The sequence below is a fragment of the Pteropus vampyrus genome, unplaced genomic scaffold, assembly GCF_000151845.1.
Source record: "Pteropus vampyrus isolate Shadow unplaced genomic scaffold, Pvam_2.0 Scaffold33, whole genome shotgun sequence".
NCBI lineage: Eukaryota > Metazoa > Chordata > Mammalia > Chiroptera > Pteropodidae > Pteropus > Pteropus vampyrus.
In genome coordinates, this window is record NW_011888814.1 from 8,755,890 (window position 1) to 8,773,606 (window position 17,717).

General features: G+C 45.6%; 1 protein-coding gene and 1 non-coding gene across 4 annotated transcripts; both read left to right on the forward strand.

Annotated features, from left to right (window-relative positions):
* The first annotated feature begins 3,085 nt into the window (after positions 1 to 3,085).
* TSPAN33 (tetraspanin 33) lies at positions 3,086 to 16,278 on the forward strand. 3 transcript variants are annotated; one of them, XM_023528924.1, is made up of 9 exons: positions 3,086 to 3,130; positions 8,358 to 8,492; positions 10,518 to 10,575; positions 11,228 to 11,355; positions 11,690 to 11,764; positions 12,802 to 12,897; positions 14,274 to 14,402; positions 14,804 to 14,965; positions 15,176 to 16,278. In XM_023528924.1, the coding sequence occupies exons 1-9, from the start codon at positions 3,101 to 3,103 to the stop codon at positions 15,275 to 15,277; spliced, it is 915 nt and encodes a 304-aa protein (XP_023384692.1). In that variant the 5' UTR covers positions 3,086 to 3,100; the 3' UTR covers positions 15,278 to 16,278. The 3 variants fall into 3 exon arrangements, with proteins under 3 accessions (XP_023384692.1, XP_023384693.1, XP_023384694.1); XM_023528925.1 differs by having other exon boundaries at positions 11,231 to 11,355; XM_023528926.1 differs by lacking the exon at positions 11,690 to 11,764.
* LOC111738001 lies at positions 5,040 to 5,158 on the forward strand. Its single transcript, XR_002779653.1, has one exon. It is a non-coding gene; the product is annotated as a small nucleolar RNA SNORA5 (small nucleolar RNA).
* Positions 16,279 to 17,717: the final 1,439 nt, after the last annotated feature.

The following is a 17,717-nucleotide window of genomic DNA, read 5'->3' on the forward strand; positions in this document are numbered from 1 at the left end:
ACCAGTCAACTCAAGTTCCCGTGGTCTAGGTTCTGCTTTAGCTGGAGGTTAGGGAAGAACAGAAGAAAATCTCACCACTCTGCCAGGGATGGGGGATGTCCTAAGGGGAACTCTCCACCTAAAGGCAAGTCCCGGTGAATCCTCCCACATGCTCACTGAGTGTGCTGGGCTGATGACATGCCATCCTCAGAGCTAGCACTAGCCTCTCAGAAACCTTAGATCCTCAGGCTGACTTCCTCTATCAGCCAGGACTGAATCTCCTTTGGAGCCTTTGGCATGGCACCCTTATCTGCACTCCTTAGCGACAAACAGCTGTGTGCATCTGTTGCACTTGTATTCATGGTCATTTTCTTGGACTTCCCACTTCACCTCACCTCCCCTTTTACCAGACAAATGACTTTGGGAGTCTGCAGCCAGAGAGAGGATTTGGCTGCATAAATCCATTTACCTTGGTAAAAATGCTACATTCGCGGTCAGAGGACCTGCCTAACCAAGCTGGCACCACCCGAAATTAGAGAAGAGCCCCTTCTTGGCCCTACTTTAGACTCATAAAAAGCCAGAGGCCCTAGAAATAGCACACTGAAGGACAAGAGGCCCAGTTTCTTTCTGGCACCAACTTACTGTGTGACCCAAAGCCAATATATCTGTCTCTCTGTCCTTAATCTTTCTCCTCTAAAGAACATTTTTCTGACTCTGTGAACTATTTAAAGATGAATGCATCATTTTAGGGACTATTTTCTTTCTTCAAGACCTGGAGTTGGATCTAAGGATGCATCTCTCTGTGTCCTGGTATCCTGGGACATTGACCTTCCCAGGGGACTTTTCAGGTGTTCCTGAGTATCACTTCTCCCCCAGGCCCAGAGCTGCAGAGTTACAGTCCACACAAGTGCAGCTGGGGATGAAGGGCTGCTTCTCCAAATCAAGGTCATCTTCCTTTCCATCTCCCCTTCAGGGACTGGATGCTGGGTTTTCTTTGTTGCAGGCTTTCTTCATCCTAATCAAATTCTCTTCTTCTGCCCAGGAGGCACCCATGGTCGGGACTGTCGGCTCGCTCTTCTTCCAGGCAGCATGCATGTTTTGGCCAGCTGCTGGGAGAGCTGTGTATAGGTGATGTTTTGTCTGTGCCTGGAACACATTGGGAAGGTAGCCAGCATCATCTGGGCTCATAGTCATTGGTGGTGGTGGCTACCTCTCCTGCTGCTCTAGGAGCTCTGACCCTTGGGGCATTTGGAGCCTGACTCAGAAAGCTCATTTGGGACCATAACCAATTACTCCTCTTTTATGTTTTAAATCTCACTTTCCTTTTTACCTGGGAGTTCTGATATTCTCCCTAGAATCATGCTGCCGAGTTACTGATCCTTAGGATCCCATGGCTTGGAGTAGTTGCCCCAAGATCCCAAAATTTGTATTTCAATCTTTCAGTTAAGGAATAGCTGGCTTTCCTCACCTCTCTGTATTGGACAGCTCTGTTCAGAGGGAAAATACATCCTTTATCAGCCTTGGGCATGTGTTGGCAGGAACATTATCAGTGCTGCTCACAGCAGCCACTTCCTCCCTTGCTGGTCCTTTTCCCACTCAAGGCAGCAGTTAGGGTGACTTTTGAGGCAGGCAGAGCCCAGAAGCTTGGCCCTCCAGCTGTGTCTCAGCCTCGGCTTCCTTGGTGGCAAAGCTTTAGGGATCCCATGGCACCTTGTACATACTTTAATTGTCATACCTCTTACCCGTGCCTCAATTTTGTGTTTATTTATATCTCCCCCCACCCCAGACTTCAGGCTTCTGAGGGTAGAGACTGCCTTATTTTGGATTCTCACTGCCCAGGTATGTTTGGCAAAGAGTGGGTACTTATTGAATGTTTACTGGATGATGAATGAGAGAGCAGACCCTACAGGGTGGAGGCACAATGTTCTTCCTCCATCCCTCGTGTACACTAGTCCGTCAACATGCAGCATAACCTTAAGTCCTCGAGCATTCCTGGTGGTGAGTATCCAACTGTGTTCTCCACTATAGTGGGTACTGTGGTCCTCTCAAGCCAAGTCAGAAAAAATGGCAGCTATCCTCTCCAGAATATACTTCAGAGCCAAGCATAATTACTATCTACAGCACCCAGATTTTTTCACTTTTACTCCAGCACACATGGACCCCCATTCAGGTCTTCCCTAAGGCTGATTCAGTCCTCTGGTGAGGTATATTCCTCAAGAAATATGCTCTCCCATCCAGGGCCAGTGTGTTGGAGTCCCCAGGGCACTCAGAATGCCCCATGCCACCTGCAGCACCATCTGTTGTAAGCTGGCTTAGAAGCCGTGAGGAAATGAACAGGTATCAAGCCTGGCAAAAACCCCTTCTGAGTGGCAGGGGCCCTTCCCACCATCTAACAACCCCCACCACACACACACACACACACACACACACACACACACACACACACATCCCTAAATACACTAGGAGGCAGAACCCATCTCCTTCATTTTCACTCCCTTCCCCGCAGGCTAGGCAGGCTGCAATAAGTGAAATAGTCACATTCATTTAAAAAAAAAAAAACAAAAACCACCAGAAATGAAGACAAGGACCACACCCTTTGCTATCAGGTCACATACATGCCTTCTTAACTCGCCTAATAGCTCTGTTTACCTTGTACCAAGGACACCATCAAAAACTTCAAGCAGCCTTTGAAAAGAATAAAAGAAACCATGTGGTACTTCTCAGGGTTTTGGTAGCAGGTGATGCATCAAGCTGGTCACTCTAGGACCGTGGGTTTGAGTATTTAGACTACTGTGACCCTTGTGGACTTCCCTTGCTCATTTGTAACCTTGGAAAACCAAAACCAGCCATGGGCTAAGAAAGAAGCTAATGGCCTGGCCCCAGACGCCAGAAAGGAAAGCTTCCTGTACACTCCTCCACTCCAGCAGGACAATTCCATCCATCCAGTCCAGAGGGAGAAAGCCAAGTGCCAGTTTTACATGGAGAGTTGCCACCTCAGATCAGAAACACAGGAACGACAGTGCCAGGATGACCACAGAAGGACCAGTGTGCAGATCCTGGGCGGGAGAGGAGGCCCAGCTGTAGGTCGAGCAGGCTATGATTTCCTTGACTTTATCCAGAAATGAGGACAGATGGCACTGAGAAACCCAAGGTGCAGACTCCTCCCTCTTCATCATCCCTCTGGGTAGGGACAGTGTTTTGATTACCACACAGGGAATCAATCACTCTGATCTCAGCTGTCCTGTACCACCACCTTCAAAAGAAGAGGGAAAGACATTCCAAAGTGGAGGTGGGGACTCTGAGACAGCTCTACCCACTTCGCCCCGATGAGACTTCAGAATGCTGAAGACAATCAAGGCCAGGGCTCTCTCTCGGGGGCTGGTAAGCCCTGTGTGGTGATGCCCTGTCTTATCCTTTCCGGGCACTGTTCCAGGGACTTCCCTGCTGGCACCATCACCTCCTGGTGCTATCTTACTAACCCCTGCCTGAACCCCACCCAGTTCGGAGATTGCCAACTGCTTCCCCCAAAGAACCGTAGACAGTTTCTTCCCATCTCATATGTCCTGAGGTAAATGCACGAGTCTTGGGGTTGCTGTGAGGCAGAGAGAGGAAGGCAGCCATGTGATTGAGGTCGTAGGCTCTGGAGACACGTGGGCCTAGTTCCAGTCCCACTTCAGCCGCTCACTAACTGAATGAACCAGGGAAAGTTACTTGAATTCTCCCAGCATCAGTTCTGTAAAATGGAGATACTAAAACCCTCTTGGAGTTGTGGTCAGAATTCAATGAAATAGTGTATATAAAGTGTTTAGGCTAGCACCTGGCCCTTAGCGCTCAACAAAAGGTAGCTGTTACTATTGTTAGATTCTCGAGAGGATGGCTGCCTCCTAGAGGTCACCTGTTGGGGATAGACTTGGAGAGCTAGGGTGAGTGCTTCTTCTGACAAGTGGCAAGTGGACGGGGATTGAGTTTAGATAAGAGCTAACCTTGAGCCTGACTTTCTTCAGCCTTGAACCCCCTTTGCTCACATTCCTACTGTTAGCCAGAGGGAGATGATAATTGATATCTTTCTGTTTTACAGTTTACAGAGAAGTTTCATATATAGCATAGGATCAGAGACCCCACTGTTATCTCCTAGGGCTTCCCCTAGGTCCACTCCTCAGGGCTTGACACACCACCTTGGTCTTAAGGTACAATCCAGTGGAAATAACCCCAAGAGTTAATCTGCTGTAATTATTGGCATTTGGGCATTAGAGCCAGGAGAAGAACTCTTGTTCAGAGTCTCGACTTGGGGCGCTATTACCTTTCCTCTCCTAGCACCGATGGCTCTGAAGTAGTGCCCTGGGAGCTAGAATGAGGTTGGTTCTCACAAACATCAAATCATGGCTATCTTTTCCCAATTTGCAAGAAAAAGAAAGTCAAGATAATGGAGAAAATTGTCTTCATTTTCATTTTTCTCCCGTGAACATTAATACCTGTGGCTGCTTATCTGCCAGCAAGTACTAGCTGAAAGCAAAGGGAAGAGGACAAACAGCAACCAAATATTATGGAAAAATAAGGAACTATTTAGAGTAGTGCTTGTATTATTATTTTATGAGATGCAGAGACATATGTGTAACAGCCATATCACCTGTTCGTAAATTGTTCCTTATTTCTATGATAGTTATTAACATGTTGTGCTTCCTCACATGACACACTGAGGACGACACAATATCTGTGTAATATTTCTGTCAAAAATGTGTCATATGAATCTGATCGTGAAGAAACAATCAGATAAATCCAAATTGAGGAATATTTTGCAAAAGAACTGGCCTAGACTTAGCAAAAATATCAGTGTCAAAAAAAAAAAAATGTCAGAACAAGTGTTGGCAAGAATGTGGAGAAATTGGAACCCTTATACATTGCTGGTGGGAATGAGAAATGGTGCAGCGACTGTGGAAAACAGTTTGGCAGCTCCTCAAAAAATTAAACATAGAATTACTCAGATGACCTGGCAATTCTACGCCTTGGTGTATACCTAAAATAATTGAAAACAGGTATTTAAACAAAAACTTGTACACGGCCACAGCCATGTCCAATTCTGTGCCTGCCCACCCACGGCTGGCACTGGCCCAAAAGGCTACCATACAAACACCCTGACTCATGGGCTTGGCCTCAGGAATAAATTTGGTTACGGATACCAAGCTCCTAGACCTGGAGGCAGGGTGGGGTGGTGCGGTGGGCTACCAGGTAAACCCCAGGAAAAAAAAAAGAAAAAAAAAAATCTCATACAGGGATATCTATGACAACACTATTCACAATAGCCAAAAGGTGGAAATGACCCAAATGTCAATCAGTGGATGAATGGATAAGCAAATTGTGTTATATCCATACAATGGAATATTTTTAGGACATAGAAAGTAGTGAAGTACTGATACATGCTGCAACATGGAAGAATTTTGAAAACATTATGCTAAGTGAAAGAAACCAGACCCAAAGAGCCACATATTGTATGATTCCATTTGTAGGAAATGTGCAGAATAGGCAAAACCATAGAGACAGAAAGCCTATTTGTGGTTGCTAGGGTTAGAAGAGTGGAGGGAATGGGTACAGGGTTTCGATTTCGGATGAAAAATCTTGGAACCTGATAGTGGTGATGATTGCACAGAAATGTGAATGCACTTCAGGCCACTAAATTGTACAGTTTAAAATGGTTAATTGTGCGGTATATGTATTTTACCACAATTTTGAAAAAATCAGTGTCTTAAAAGACCAAAAAGAAAGAAAATGCAAAACTCTTCCAGGCTAAAGGAGACTTGATCACTAAATGCAGAATCCTTGACTGGCTCCTGGACCCAAAAAAAGAAATCGGTTATAAAATACATTATCGGGATAAATGGGAAAAAGCTAAATATGGACTGTAAATTAGATAGCAGTAATAGCATATTAAAGTTTAAAAAATAATTTAACACTTCACAACTGTATAGGGTATACCAACAGAGCACTGCTGCTTGCCCGTGCTGTCACCCGAACAATATTAAGACCCTCTGCCTTAGGCTTTGGTGTAAGGAGATATCACCCTGATTAAAGTTTGTAAAATTGCATGCAAGAGATCCCAATTTAAGAAAATCTGATATAGGATTTAGGGGGAAGTAGATGGGGTAAAGGGGGTCAATATGTGGTGACAGAAAGAAATCTAACTATGGGAAGTGAACACTGTAAATATCTATATACTTTACTGTTAAAGTGTATAGCTGAAACTTATTGGATTCCATTAACCAATGTCACCATAAAAAAATAAAATTAAAAAAATAAATAAATAAATGAGAGGATTTACTAACTAACGAGTTGGGGTGGCTGGGTTTTTTTTGTTTTTTGTTTTAATAGCTTTCATTTCTTGGAACATTTTTAGTTCAGAAAAATTGAGAAGGTAGTGCAGACAGTTCTCAATATCTCCCATATCCAGTTTCTCTTATTTTTAACATCTTGCATGGGGTATATATTTGCTAAAATTAATGGCATTATCATTATCGTTAAGGTCCATACTTTATTCAGATTTCCTTAGTTTTTCTTAATGCCCTTTTTGTGTTCCAGGATCCCATCCAAGTTAGCAATTTCATTTAGTTGTCATGTCTCCTTAGGTTTTTGTTGGCTGTGACAGTTTTTTAGAATTTCCTTGGTTTTGAGGACTTTGACAGTTTTGAGGAGTACTGGTCAGATATTTTGTAGAATGTCCCTCTGCTGGAACTCTCCTGATGTTTTTCTCACAGTTGTACTGTGGTTATGGGGTTTGGGGAGAAAGACCACAGAGGGAAAAGTGCCATTTTCATCACATCATATCATATACCAATGGTTTCTTTCTGTTGATAATGACCTTGGTTACCTGGCTGAGGTAATATTTGTTAGGTTTCTCCATTGTAAAGCTAGTCCCCCTACCCTTTTCCATACTGTACCCTTTAGAAGGAAGTTACTATGTGCAGCCCACAGTGAGGAGTGGGGAGTTATGCTCCACTTCAGGAGTGCAATATCTACATAAATTATTTGGAATTCTTCTGCATGGGAGATTTGTCTTTTATCCTCCATTTATTTACTTATTAAGTCACTTATATCAGTAGGGACTCATGGATATTTATTTTATATTTGGGGTAATAATTGCATACTTTATTTTGATGTCCTTTTGGCATGCCCACATGAGGTTTTATTATTTTTGCCTGTTTTTGAGCATTTCCTTACTTTCTGGTACTACCAGATGCTCTAGGCTTATCTTGTATATTTCCTACGCCAGTCTTGGAATCAGCCATTTTTCCATGGAGCCCAGGGGATAGCTATTTTAATTTTTAGGTGATTATTCACCTTACATATGGATAAAGGCACTGGCATTTACAAATTATTTTATATAATTTGATCAACAGCTCTTCAGAAACATGCCTTTTGCTGGACTCAGCTATTTTAAAAACTGTGTCTAGCTTTTAAATGTTTCCAGCAAGACTTCATTCTAGCCAGAATATGAAAAGTCATTCTAAAAAGAAAAATGTCTTTATCTCCATCTTTATCATGAAAGGAGGTCCATTGGTGATATTGTGGGGTATTATAAGGATTTCATGGCAAAGACTTATATAGCAGACTGAGGTTGGAAATTGGGTTAGTCCAGATGTTACCACTGCACCCATATGCACTTGGTCAAGTTTCTCTTCACTCTTTCCACCTCATCTATAGAGAGGAGAGTGGCCAAGCTCATTGCTAAGGTTCTATTCAGCTCTAAAATGCTCTGCTAGTAACAGGAGCAGCACTACTTTGGAATTCAGGGTGGGAGATGTAGAAGTGGGAGGGCAACCTGTGACTCCAGGAGAAAGAGGCAGATCAAGGACTGAAATGCAGAATTTCAGAGTTAGTGAGCTCCAGGTAAGTGGTATCATTAATGATTATATCAAATGTTAATGATAATATTAAAGTCTTAATCTTGATTGTGGCGTAGCCTGTACCTGCTGCTCTAGATCCCTGGCTGAGTGTGCTTTAGGCTGCAGTTCTCAAACTTGGCTGCACATTGGAATCACCTGGAACACAATCAGAACTACTGTTGCCTAAGTTCCAATGCCAAAGGTTCGGATATACTTGTTTGGGGTCCAGCCTAGACAGCAGGAGTTTTAAGATCTCCTCCTCCTCGCACACCATTCTAATGGCAGCCAAGGCTGAGAAGCACCTTAGTCTGTAGATGCCCTTGCCCTTCTCCCACACAATGCATACATCTCCATAAGGGCAGAGACCACATCTTATTCATCTTTGTGGTCCTTGTACATGTAGCTGATGAATTGGATTTGGATAGTGTATTGGTTTCCTATTGCTGCTGTAACAAATTACCACAAACTTAATGGCTTAATACAACAAATGAATTTTCTTGACAGTTCTGGAGCTCAGAAGTCCAAAAAAGTTCTCAGTGGCCTAAAATCAAGGTGTTGGCTGGGATGCTTCCTTCCAGAGTCTCTAGGGGAGAATCCATTCCCTTGCCTTCTCCAGCTTTTAGAGGCTGCCGGCTCATGGTACCACATCTCCAACTTCTGCTTCCATTGTCATACATATCTCCCCTGACTCTGACCCTTCTGCCTTCCTCTTATAGGGTTTGTTGTGATTATATTGGCCCCACCTGGATAATTTCCCCATCTCAAGATCCTTAACTGAATCACATTTGTAAAGCCCCTCTAGCCACATAAGGTAAAATTCTCACAGGTTCTGGGAATTAGGACGGGACATCTCTGGGGTGACACTGTTCTATCTACAGCAGAGACAGAGCAACTGCTCTAGTAGCAGGCCCACGTACGAAATTAAGTTACCTTGTGATACATGGCACCTGTTTGCTTTCCCTTTCTTGTTTTAGCCATATTAGGATTTAATCTGAGACCATCTTTGTGGAAAGTTATACACACTAGTGAAAATTTAACATGTGAAAAACCAGTGAGGCTCCTGAACAACACAAAAAGCAGATACGTATTTTTAAACGATTCAGTAAAGTGATATTCAGAACCGTAATTGACTGTGTTGTTTTAAAGGGTGGGCAGAGATGCTCACTCTGGCAAAGGGCTGTGTCTCTGGGCCTGGAAGATGACTGGACCTGTGTTGTGTGGTTTCTTTGCCTCCCACCCTCCCCCTTGCTCCCGGAGCCTGGTTGTGCTGTGGGACAAGAAGCCAGTTGGCACCTCCAGCCCCACCCTCAGCTCTGCAAGCATCTCCTTTTCTCCTGGATAAAGTGTGAGGGCCAGCAGATAACAATTCTGGCCCTGGGTCAGAAACGGTGTCAAATTATTAGGGGACAAGGAGAGAGGGCTATGTATACAGGCAGAAAGTGTTCTGAAAGACATGGTTTTAGATAAGGATTTCCCATTTACTGCTGAATGCACCAGATGGCAGAGGCCCCGAGGAAAAATGTCTTTCTACAGAGAGACTAGTCTGACCTTATTAGCTGCTATAGAGGCCCGATTCTCTTCTTCCATCAAAGCTCCAAGATGAGTCTTTCCAGCTGGTCTCTGTCTTGCCGGATAGTGGAGTCTAGCCAGCCACCTTCTTCCCCACTGAGTTGGTCAAGTCCCTGCTGCTGAGAACTCCCTCCAGCTAGAGCGTGGCCCCAGCTATTGCCATGGTGACAGCCAGCTGCTGCTTAGCACGAGCCTGGGGACTTGGCACAAAGAAAGAAAGGGTGGCCCAAGGATGTGCACAGTGGGCTGCTCTTCACTCCTGGAGGCCTTGAGGGTTGGCAGAAAGGCCCCTGGTGGTCTCGGATGGGTTTGTTTTCTTAGGGTAAAGCTGGAAGATTGAAAGGTCTACACTCTAGTCCTCCACACTGGAATTGGGGTTTATAAAGACAAAAGTTCCTTTGCCAAGGCAATTCTGTTTTACTCACACTCATTCATGCATGCATTCTTTCACTCTGATATGCATTTTCATTCTTGCATTTGGCGCCATACTGATCTTCACGAGAGTTAGAGACCTGGGAGTGTGCCTCTATCCCAGGCCTGCTTTAGCTTTAAGACCCACCCTTTGATGTAGCTAGTTTAGAATTCAGAACTTCACAGAGTTTCTATGTGATCCAGAGCAAGTTAACTATTAGTAATGATAGATAATATTTATTGTCAGACATTGTGGAGTGCTTTCCATTTTATTTAATTTTCATCTAATTTTGTTAGATGTAGTTGTTTTTAATTCCCATCTTCAGAAACTGAGGCTCAGTGATTTATTCATCTAGCATGGACCCAGGTCTGACTCGCTCCAAAGCCCATGTTCTTAACCACTGTTCTTAACCTCATATTGCCTCAATTTCCTCATCTGTAAAATGGGGATAATAGCTGCCTTACAAGATAACTGTGTTGTGAGGCTCGAATGAGATAATCTCAGTGAATGCTTTTCGTGGAGGTAAAGCACTGATAGACACTATAACAGTATCACTAGGGAGGAGAAAAGTGCTTATCTCTGGGTCCTGGGAAAGTCCACCTGCCCTTCTTTAAGGTTACTCACCGAGATCAGGCCTCTGGTTTCCAAAATCTCAGGGTCTGGCTGGTTCCCTGTCTTCGCAGGTGATTTCCATGGTGATGGTGTCCATAGGAGTCTATGCTCGGCTGATGAAGCACGCAGGTGAGCTACAGGTCCCCTTCTGTCTCCCCACGACTCTTGCCGGGCCCCTTCCTCCTCTGCTTCCTTCAGCCCTGTAGCATTCTTTCCCACATTGGTTATGGGGGGCGACAGAGGACACCACTTTCTAGTCAAATCTTGGCAGCTTGTTCCCATGCCAATTCACCTGGATTTTTCTGGGCTCCCACAAATCTTCCAAATATGCCAGCCTTTTAGGCTTAGGAAGTGTCTAGGAAAGACTCTCTGGGAGCAGAGAGTAATCAGAGGCTTCGGCCCCTCCCTCGCTCTGTCCTGGAGTAACTCAACCTTCATTCCTCCTCTACTGCACAAAGTCTCCAGGAAACGGATCAGCAAAGCTGGCGAGCCTAATGCCATTCTAATTCTTTTCTGGAGCGAAAGTGGTCCCTCCTCTCTTAAGCCCGGGAATAAAGGCTCTTACTCTGTTAGTTCCTCAAATTAAACGCCACCAACCCTGCTGGGCCCTTTTTGTTCTCCCCACGGGCTGGCAGTACTGCCTCTCTGTAACCTTCACCCGACCACACTAGAGATCCCCCTATGAGGGGAGAAAACATTTGGGGGGCTTCCTCCTACCCCATCCCTGGGTACCATCCCGAGTTGGCGGCAGGTTCAGACTGAGAGACACCCCTTCCTCCAGAAGCAGCCTTGGCCTGCCTGGCAGTGGACCCGGCCATCCTTCTGATCGTGGTGGGCGTCCTCATGTTTCTGCTCACCTTCTGTGGCTGTATTGGATCCCTCCGTGAGAACATCTGCCTCCTGCAGACAGTGAGTGGTCAGGGGCCCCACCAGGAGACTCTGGCCCCCTCCTCCCTGTGCCTCTCAGTCTCCTGATGCCATTCCTACAATAACCTTTTGGTTTCCTCTGTCCCACCCTACCCCGAAGGCCTGTGCTGTCCACTCCTCACTGTAGAGTTCAGCCCAGGTGACCCAGCACAGGGTGGCCATCCCCAAGATGGCATCCGAGAGGCAGCAGCCTTTACAGTATGGGGGACATCTGACAGAAGTACCCTGTGGCCCCCTAGTAATTCCCATAGCCCTGGAAGAGTCCACTGCCCAACATGGTAACAGACTGTCTCCTTCTCCTGACTGCTCCCTACAGTTCTCGCTCTGTCTCACCATCGTGTTCCTGCTACAGCTGGCTGCTGGGGTCCTGGGCTTCATCTTCTCAGACAAGGTAGCACTGGGAGCTAAGGGGCCTCCTCGGGTGTGAACCAGAGGGAGGAAGGGAAAGTTCCTGCCTGTGCATAGCCTGATTAATTAAGCACAGCACTCCTTCCCCTGAGATGTGTCAGCCTTTGAAAGGTTCTCCTTAGGGATGAATGAATGGCCTTTAAAGACACCATATTTAAAGAGGATTTCAAGATTGTAAGATGTTTTCCTCTGACAGTCTGAGAGTTCAACAAGAAAGTAAATTCTGTGAACACAAAGTCAAAATAATCTGCAAACTTTAATGGCAAATGATTGGATAAAACTCAGTTGTCAAGTGGACCACAGACAACATGAAGAACCTTTTATTTTTTTGAAAAAACTATTTCTTTGGATAAACAGAAGGAAGGAAGGGGGAAAGTAGACAACATTTTATATAGTGTTTATCATATCTGGAAGTTGTCTGCCATTTAGTGATAGTCCTTTTAATTAAGGATCAGAATTCCTTTCCCAGAGAGCAAATGATTGCTAGGGCAGAGTAGAGGACTATGGTTAGGAAACTTTGAGAACAGCAGCAGAGCAAGAAGGAAGAGAGCATAATAGAAACTGTGAAATGGAGAGCCACTGTGTTCATGCAGAATATCCTAATTCTGCTGGTTTAGTAAAATCCTAAAATGATGTAAATCTAAGTCTAAAGAGATGCAACTTTCTTATGTCCACTAGGGGTCAGTGCCACAGTTCAGTAAGCCTTTACTAAAGAAAATAGTTTCTCTGCTTTGCATTAATCAGCAAGTATTTTGTGGTAGTAGTACTCAGAATTAGATAAATATTGGATTATCATGAAATATGGGTCTGAGAAGTAGCAAAAACAAGTCCACTGGTACCTGAGGGCCCAGAAATCAATCGGGCCATCAGAACTGGCCATCTTCCATCACTAGGACTTGGTTCTGATTTCAAAGCCGACTTAAATAAAGAAGGATGACCATGGTTTACTCTTATTTCTGCAGAGAGGAGTAGGTTTGGGGTTAGTCCTATGTTCTGATTCCCTATTCATGTCTCTGGCAGGCACGAGGGAAAGTGAGTGAGTTCATCAATAATGCTATTGTACACTACCGAGATGACTTGGACCTACAGAACCTCATTGATTTTGGTCAGAAGGAGGTATGGACTAAGGGGGCTGGGGCAGTAAGTGAGTGGTCTGGGGACCTATGATCAAAAGTCAGTGTCATCCCAAGAGAGACGTCACCCTCCAGGCCCGTGGGCATTTTTATTACCTGCCAGTGTGATGGATTCTGGAAAGGAGTTTGGCAAAAAAACCATACATGCAGAGTGCTTTAAAAGTACTTTTAAGGGTACAGAACTGTATACATAGTAATCTACCATTTGTGTAAAAAAAAAAAAAAAGGAGGAAGAAAGAACATGTACTTGTTATTTGCAAAAGGAATCTGAAAAGATATGTGAGAAACCATTACAAGTGGTTGGTAATCGGGGGATGAGGAACTGGGAAGATTTTTTAATATTGACTTCTATTCAGAAGTAAAAATTTTTAAATTATGGTAAAATATACATAAGACTTACCATTTTAACCATTGTTAAGTGTTCAGACCTGTGGCACTAAGTACATTCACATTATTGTATAACCATCACCACCATCCATCTCAGAACTTTTTCATCTTCCCCAAGTGAAACTCTGTACCCATTAAGTACTAATTTCCCATTTCCCTCTTCCCCAGCTCCTGGCAATCACTATTCTACTTTCTGGCTCTATGAATTGGACTACACTAGGACCTCTTATAAGTGGAATCATACAGTATTTGTTCTTTTGTGACTGGCTTATTTCACTTAGCATGTCTTCAAGGTTCATCCATATTGAAGGATGTGTCAAAATTTCCTTCCTTTTTAAGGCTGAATAATATTCCATTGTATGTATATACCACACTTTAACTCATTCATCTTTTAATGCACACTTGGATCACTTTCAACTTTTGGCTATTGCGAATAATGCTGCTATAAATCAAAAGGTAAATTTTAAGTGAAAGTATTTTTGTAACTAGTGCTGAGCTCCCCTTTCCTTGGTGCAACAGACACTTGACTTGGATCCTACTTGTTTTCATGCAGTAATTATGGGCCCACAATATCGAAGATTCTTCTCCTGTGTTTTCTCTACATTAACATAAATGTTTGCAACACTGAGCCTTTAATTATTTCCACCAGTATTTTTGAACAGCTCCTTTTGCCATGCTCTATGCTGCGTAGGCCTGCCAAACCAGAAACTGCCCTCGAGGAGCTCATAGTTTAATGTGTAAAACAAAATATATATACAGCTATGGTAAGTTATAACAAGATGTGTAAAGTAATAGAAATTAAGAAAACTACTTCACATGAAGGCCACTGAGAAACATGAGCTCAAGTTTCAAGGTTGTGTTTAAACACAACCTAAGCTTACAAGTGGAAGCTTGCCATAGACTTTTGTCTGCTCTGAGAATTCTCCCTGAGGGGTGGGTGATTCTTAACCTTAGTGGTGGGCTTTGTTGCAGTTCAGCTGCTGTGGAGGGATTTCCTACAAGGACTGGTCTCTGAACATGTACTTCAACTGTTCAGACGACAACCCCAGCCGTGAGCGCTGCTCTGTGCCTTATTCCTGTTGTTTGCCTACCCCCAGCCAGGTGAGTACCTGTTCCACCTCATTTCCTCCTGGGCAGTGATCTGAGTTAGTTTCTGATTAGGGCAGCTGCTATTGGGAATCCCCATTCCCTACCTTAACCAATCAATTTTGTTGGACAGCTGTCAGATGTTTTTCTTCACCCTAATCTGATGGCTCTGTTAACCTTTCACTCCTGTAGCCCACATGGGGGTTCAGAAGGGGCAGGTTTCTAAAGAAAGGAGAACTGGACTCAGATCTCTCAGAGGAGAGAAGGCGGTATTTAGCAACTTCCAACCTAGCAGCTTCCAAATATATTCTCTGACAATCTAGAAGTTTGGGAAGGGTGGGAAGCCCATCAGCTAGGGCCTGAAAGAAAAGGTTATTGGAACGGAGTACCATTTAGCTTTTCAACTCTCTCCTTAGACAGTGATCAACACCATGTGTGGCCAAGGTATGCAGGCCGTCGACTACTTGGAAGCTAGTAAAGTCATCTACACCAATGGTTGTATTGACAAATTGGTCAACTGGATACACAGCAACCTCTTCTTACTCGGTGGTGTGGCACTGGGCCTGGCCATACCCCAGGTAACTTACTCTATAAGATTTGTGGGTCCCACAATTCTTCAAAGACTCCTTTGTTTTGGGGAGGGCACCTGGGGATCAGCAAAGGTGTCAGGCGCTGACATTGTCGAGGAGCAAGGGATAAGATGGTGCTGACCGCACTGGGAAGACTGAGTCAGGGAAAACAAGAGCATTGCTCATTGCTGAGGGCCCAATCCTTCTCACTCCTCCCAGCTGGCGGGAATCCTGCTGTCCCAGATCCTCGTGAATCGGATCAAAGATCAGATCAAGCTACAGCTCTACAACCAGCAGCATCGGGCTGACCCATGGTACTGAGAATCCATCTTGCACCTCCACACCGTGGCGACAGGCGAGCCTCATTGACCAACAGCAGTGGGAACAGCTCTCAGTGCCAAATGGAGGTTTGGATTCCAGCCCCCCATTGGCATCCCAGTGGGAAGAAGCAAACTCCAGACAGGCAGAAGGCAGGTGCACAGGTGCCTCAAGTCTCGGGAGAATGTACCTCCTCTCCCCTTCCTAGCCCTCGGCATCGTTAGAGAGTTATTTTGTATTGTTTCTAACTTTATCCATTTGGATTTATGTTTTTTTAAGTTTTGTCTGGGCAGCGATGTTCGGGAACAGCAGTTGCACAGAGTTGTGGGGGTACAGCCGCTGCTTTTCACTGAGGCACTACAACCAGCTGCTATACTAGGGCTGCTACTGGGCTTGACCGATACACTCAGATTCTGGCTGTTGCCAGCGAGACTTAGCTGGAGAGTGGACACCAGCAGCCCTGCTTCGAGTCCAGATGGCATGATACCAGCTCCAGAAGGGAAGGGAGTGGAGCAGGCAGTGAGCTGGGGGGTCGGCTGGGGACAGTTGTATGTGCTGGGTAGGAATGGAAGGCGATATGTTTACTAATGCCTGCCCTGCCATCCTCCCAGGTAGTCAGAGTGAGCTACATCCTGCCCCTCCCTCATTTCCATGGAAACATGGCAGCAAGGGCAAGGGGTACAACAGCAGCCAAATTCATCCCTCTCTCCCCCCAACCCCCTTTGAAAAATGTTTGGGACCATGGTCTCTATATTCTGCAGCCAGCAGAGATGGAACTGAGCCATACCTGCGCTTGCATTCCTCTTGTCTGGCCCTCCCTCTCCAGCAAGTGGGGTTTCTTTACCCTTGGCAATGTGCAGAGGAGGCGAGGTAACACCCCCACCCCCCACCCCCGCCCCATTCTCCTGCACCAGAACTCATTATTTCTACAGTGTAAGAAGCAGGGATCTTGCTAGGGCAGGGGGAGCCAGAAATGGCAATAAAAGTTTGTTGACCTGGACTAAGCTAGTCTCCATGAATTTTCCATTCTGGCAACTAGAAACGGAGGGTTAGAGAGCCCAGCCGGTGGGCCGTCCCTTCAGAAGGGGACTGGAGACTCCCCTAAATGCCACAATACCTCCCTGGCCCCGTCTCCCTCAACCAGATGCCCTACCCTCCTCCCACAAGCCACCCTCTCCGTTTAAATTAGGTCGAAAGATCCCAATTCTGATGGAAAAGGCCTAAGTTATCCCAAAACCTGATGTTAATTTTTTTTCCAAACTAAAGCGAAGTAAAATTAATTTGCCACCCAAAACTTTTAAGACGGGGGTAAGCAAGGATACATCTGGAAATCAGTGTCTAGCACTCTGCTAGGGGGAGACGGGAACGGGGAGGGAAAAGAGCCATCTCTTCAAGCCAGTCTGGGCCCTTTAGCCGTCCCGCTTCCGTCTTTATCTGAGGAGCTAGGTACCACGGCCTATCCTGCTTTACGCAGGACTTACAAACACTCGAGCTAGGCGCGGGGCTTTCTCGCACGCAGAAGAGCGTGCGAGGGCGGCGAGCTGGGAGGCCCCGCGGGCGCGTCGGGGGGCGGGGCCGGGGAGGGGCTGTCGGGCGCTGTGGGTGGTCCCCGCCCCCGCGGCGGTCCGAGCTGAGGGCTGGGCTGTGTGACCTCACCACCGGGTGAGTGTCCCCCGAAGTCTTCTCGCCTCCCTTTGCTGCCGGGGGCTAAGACTAGAGGCTTGGCCTGGCGAGGAGAGAATCCCTACAGAGTTGCAAGTCCCCCTGACCCCACCCACCACCCACCCCGTCCGTTTCTCCTAAGCGCGCCTTCTGCTCCTGGGAGGGCGCCTTTCCAGCAGCCGCCTGGGGCCCCAGCCAATGTTTAGTTCCAGCTAGTAACAGAACGGAAAGAAAAAATAAAATCATCGTAAATAAAAAATTAAAAGTAAGGGCCTTTTATTTTGAGAGAGAACCATAAAATGCGCTTTCTTAGTGCCAGAGTCGTGCATTTTATACTTTTTCTTCTTTTGGCGATGCGGACCTAGAAGTCCGAGTTTGAGTTAGGAGTTGGGATGATGAATCTTCCCGGTTCGCCAGAGGCTTTTGAAGTGCATACCGGGCAGGGGGCTTTTAGGGCCTCTTGGAGGAAGAGACCAGAAATGGTGATTCACCGATCCAAGATTCAAATCTGTATTTCTTGAACTCCAAGCTACACTTTTACTTAAATCTCTTTCTCCTATCTAGCCTTCTCGGCTTGGACAAAAGGGGCGGGAATTTCTGCCCAAGCCCCGGGTATTGAAACGCCCTGAGCAAATGTTCAGAAGTTTATAGTGTGGTTCAGTGTTTCTAGCTAGGTTGTTTCTCAGTGTCTCCAGTTCTCAGTATCTTTCTTGCTTTCTTTCTCTTCGGCTTGATGCAGGGAGAAAAATATGCCCCAATTTTTAAAAGGTTTTTTTTTTTT

Bases quoted from the DNA above. Each gene is read 5' to 3' on its own strand.
- TSPAN33 (XM_023528924.1), top strand. From the start codon at position 3,101: ATGAGGACAGATGGCACTGAGAAACCCAAG. The intron at 11,765-12,801 runs GTAGCACTGGGA...TGTCTCTGGCAG, and splicing joins GCTTCATCTTCTCAGACAAG to GCACGAGGGAAAGTGAGTGA. The intron at 14,966-15,175 runs GTAACTTACTCT...CACTCCTCCCAG, and splicing joins TGGGCCTGGCCATACCCCAG to CTGGCGGGAATCCTGCTGTC.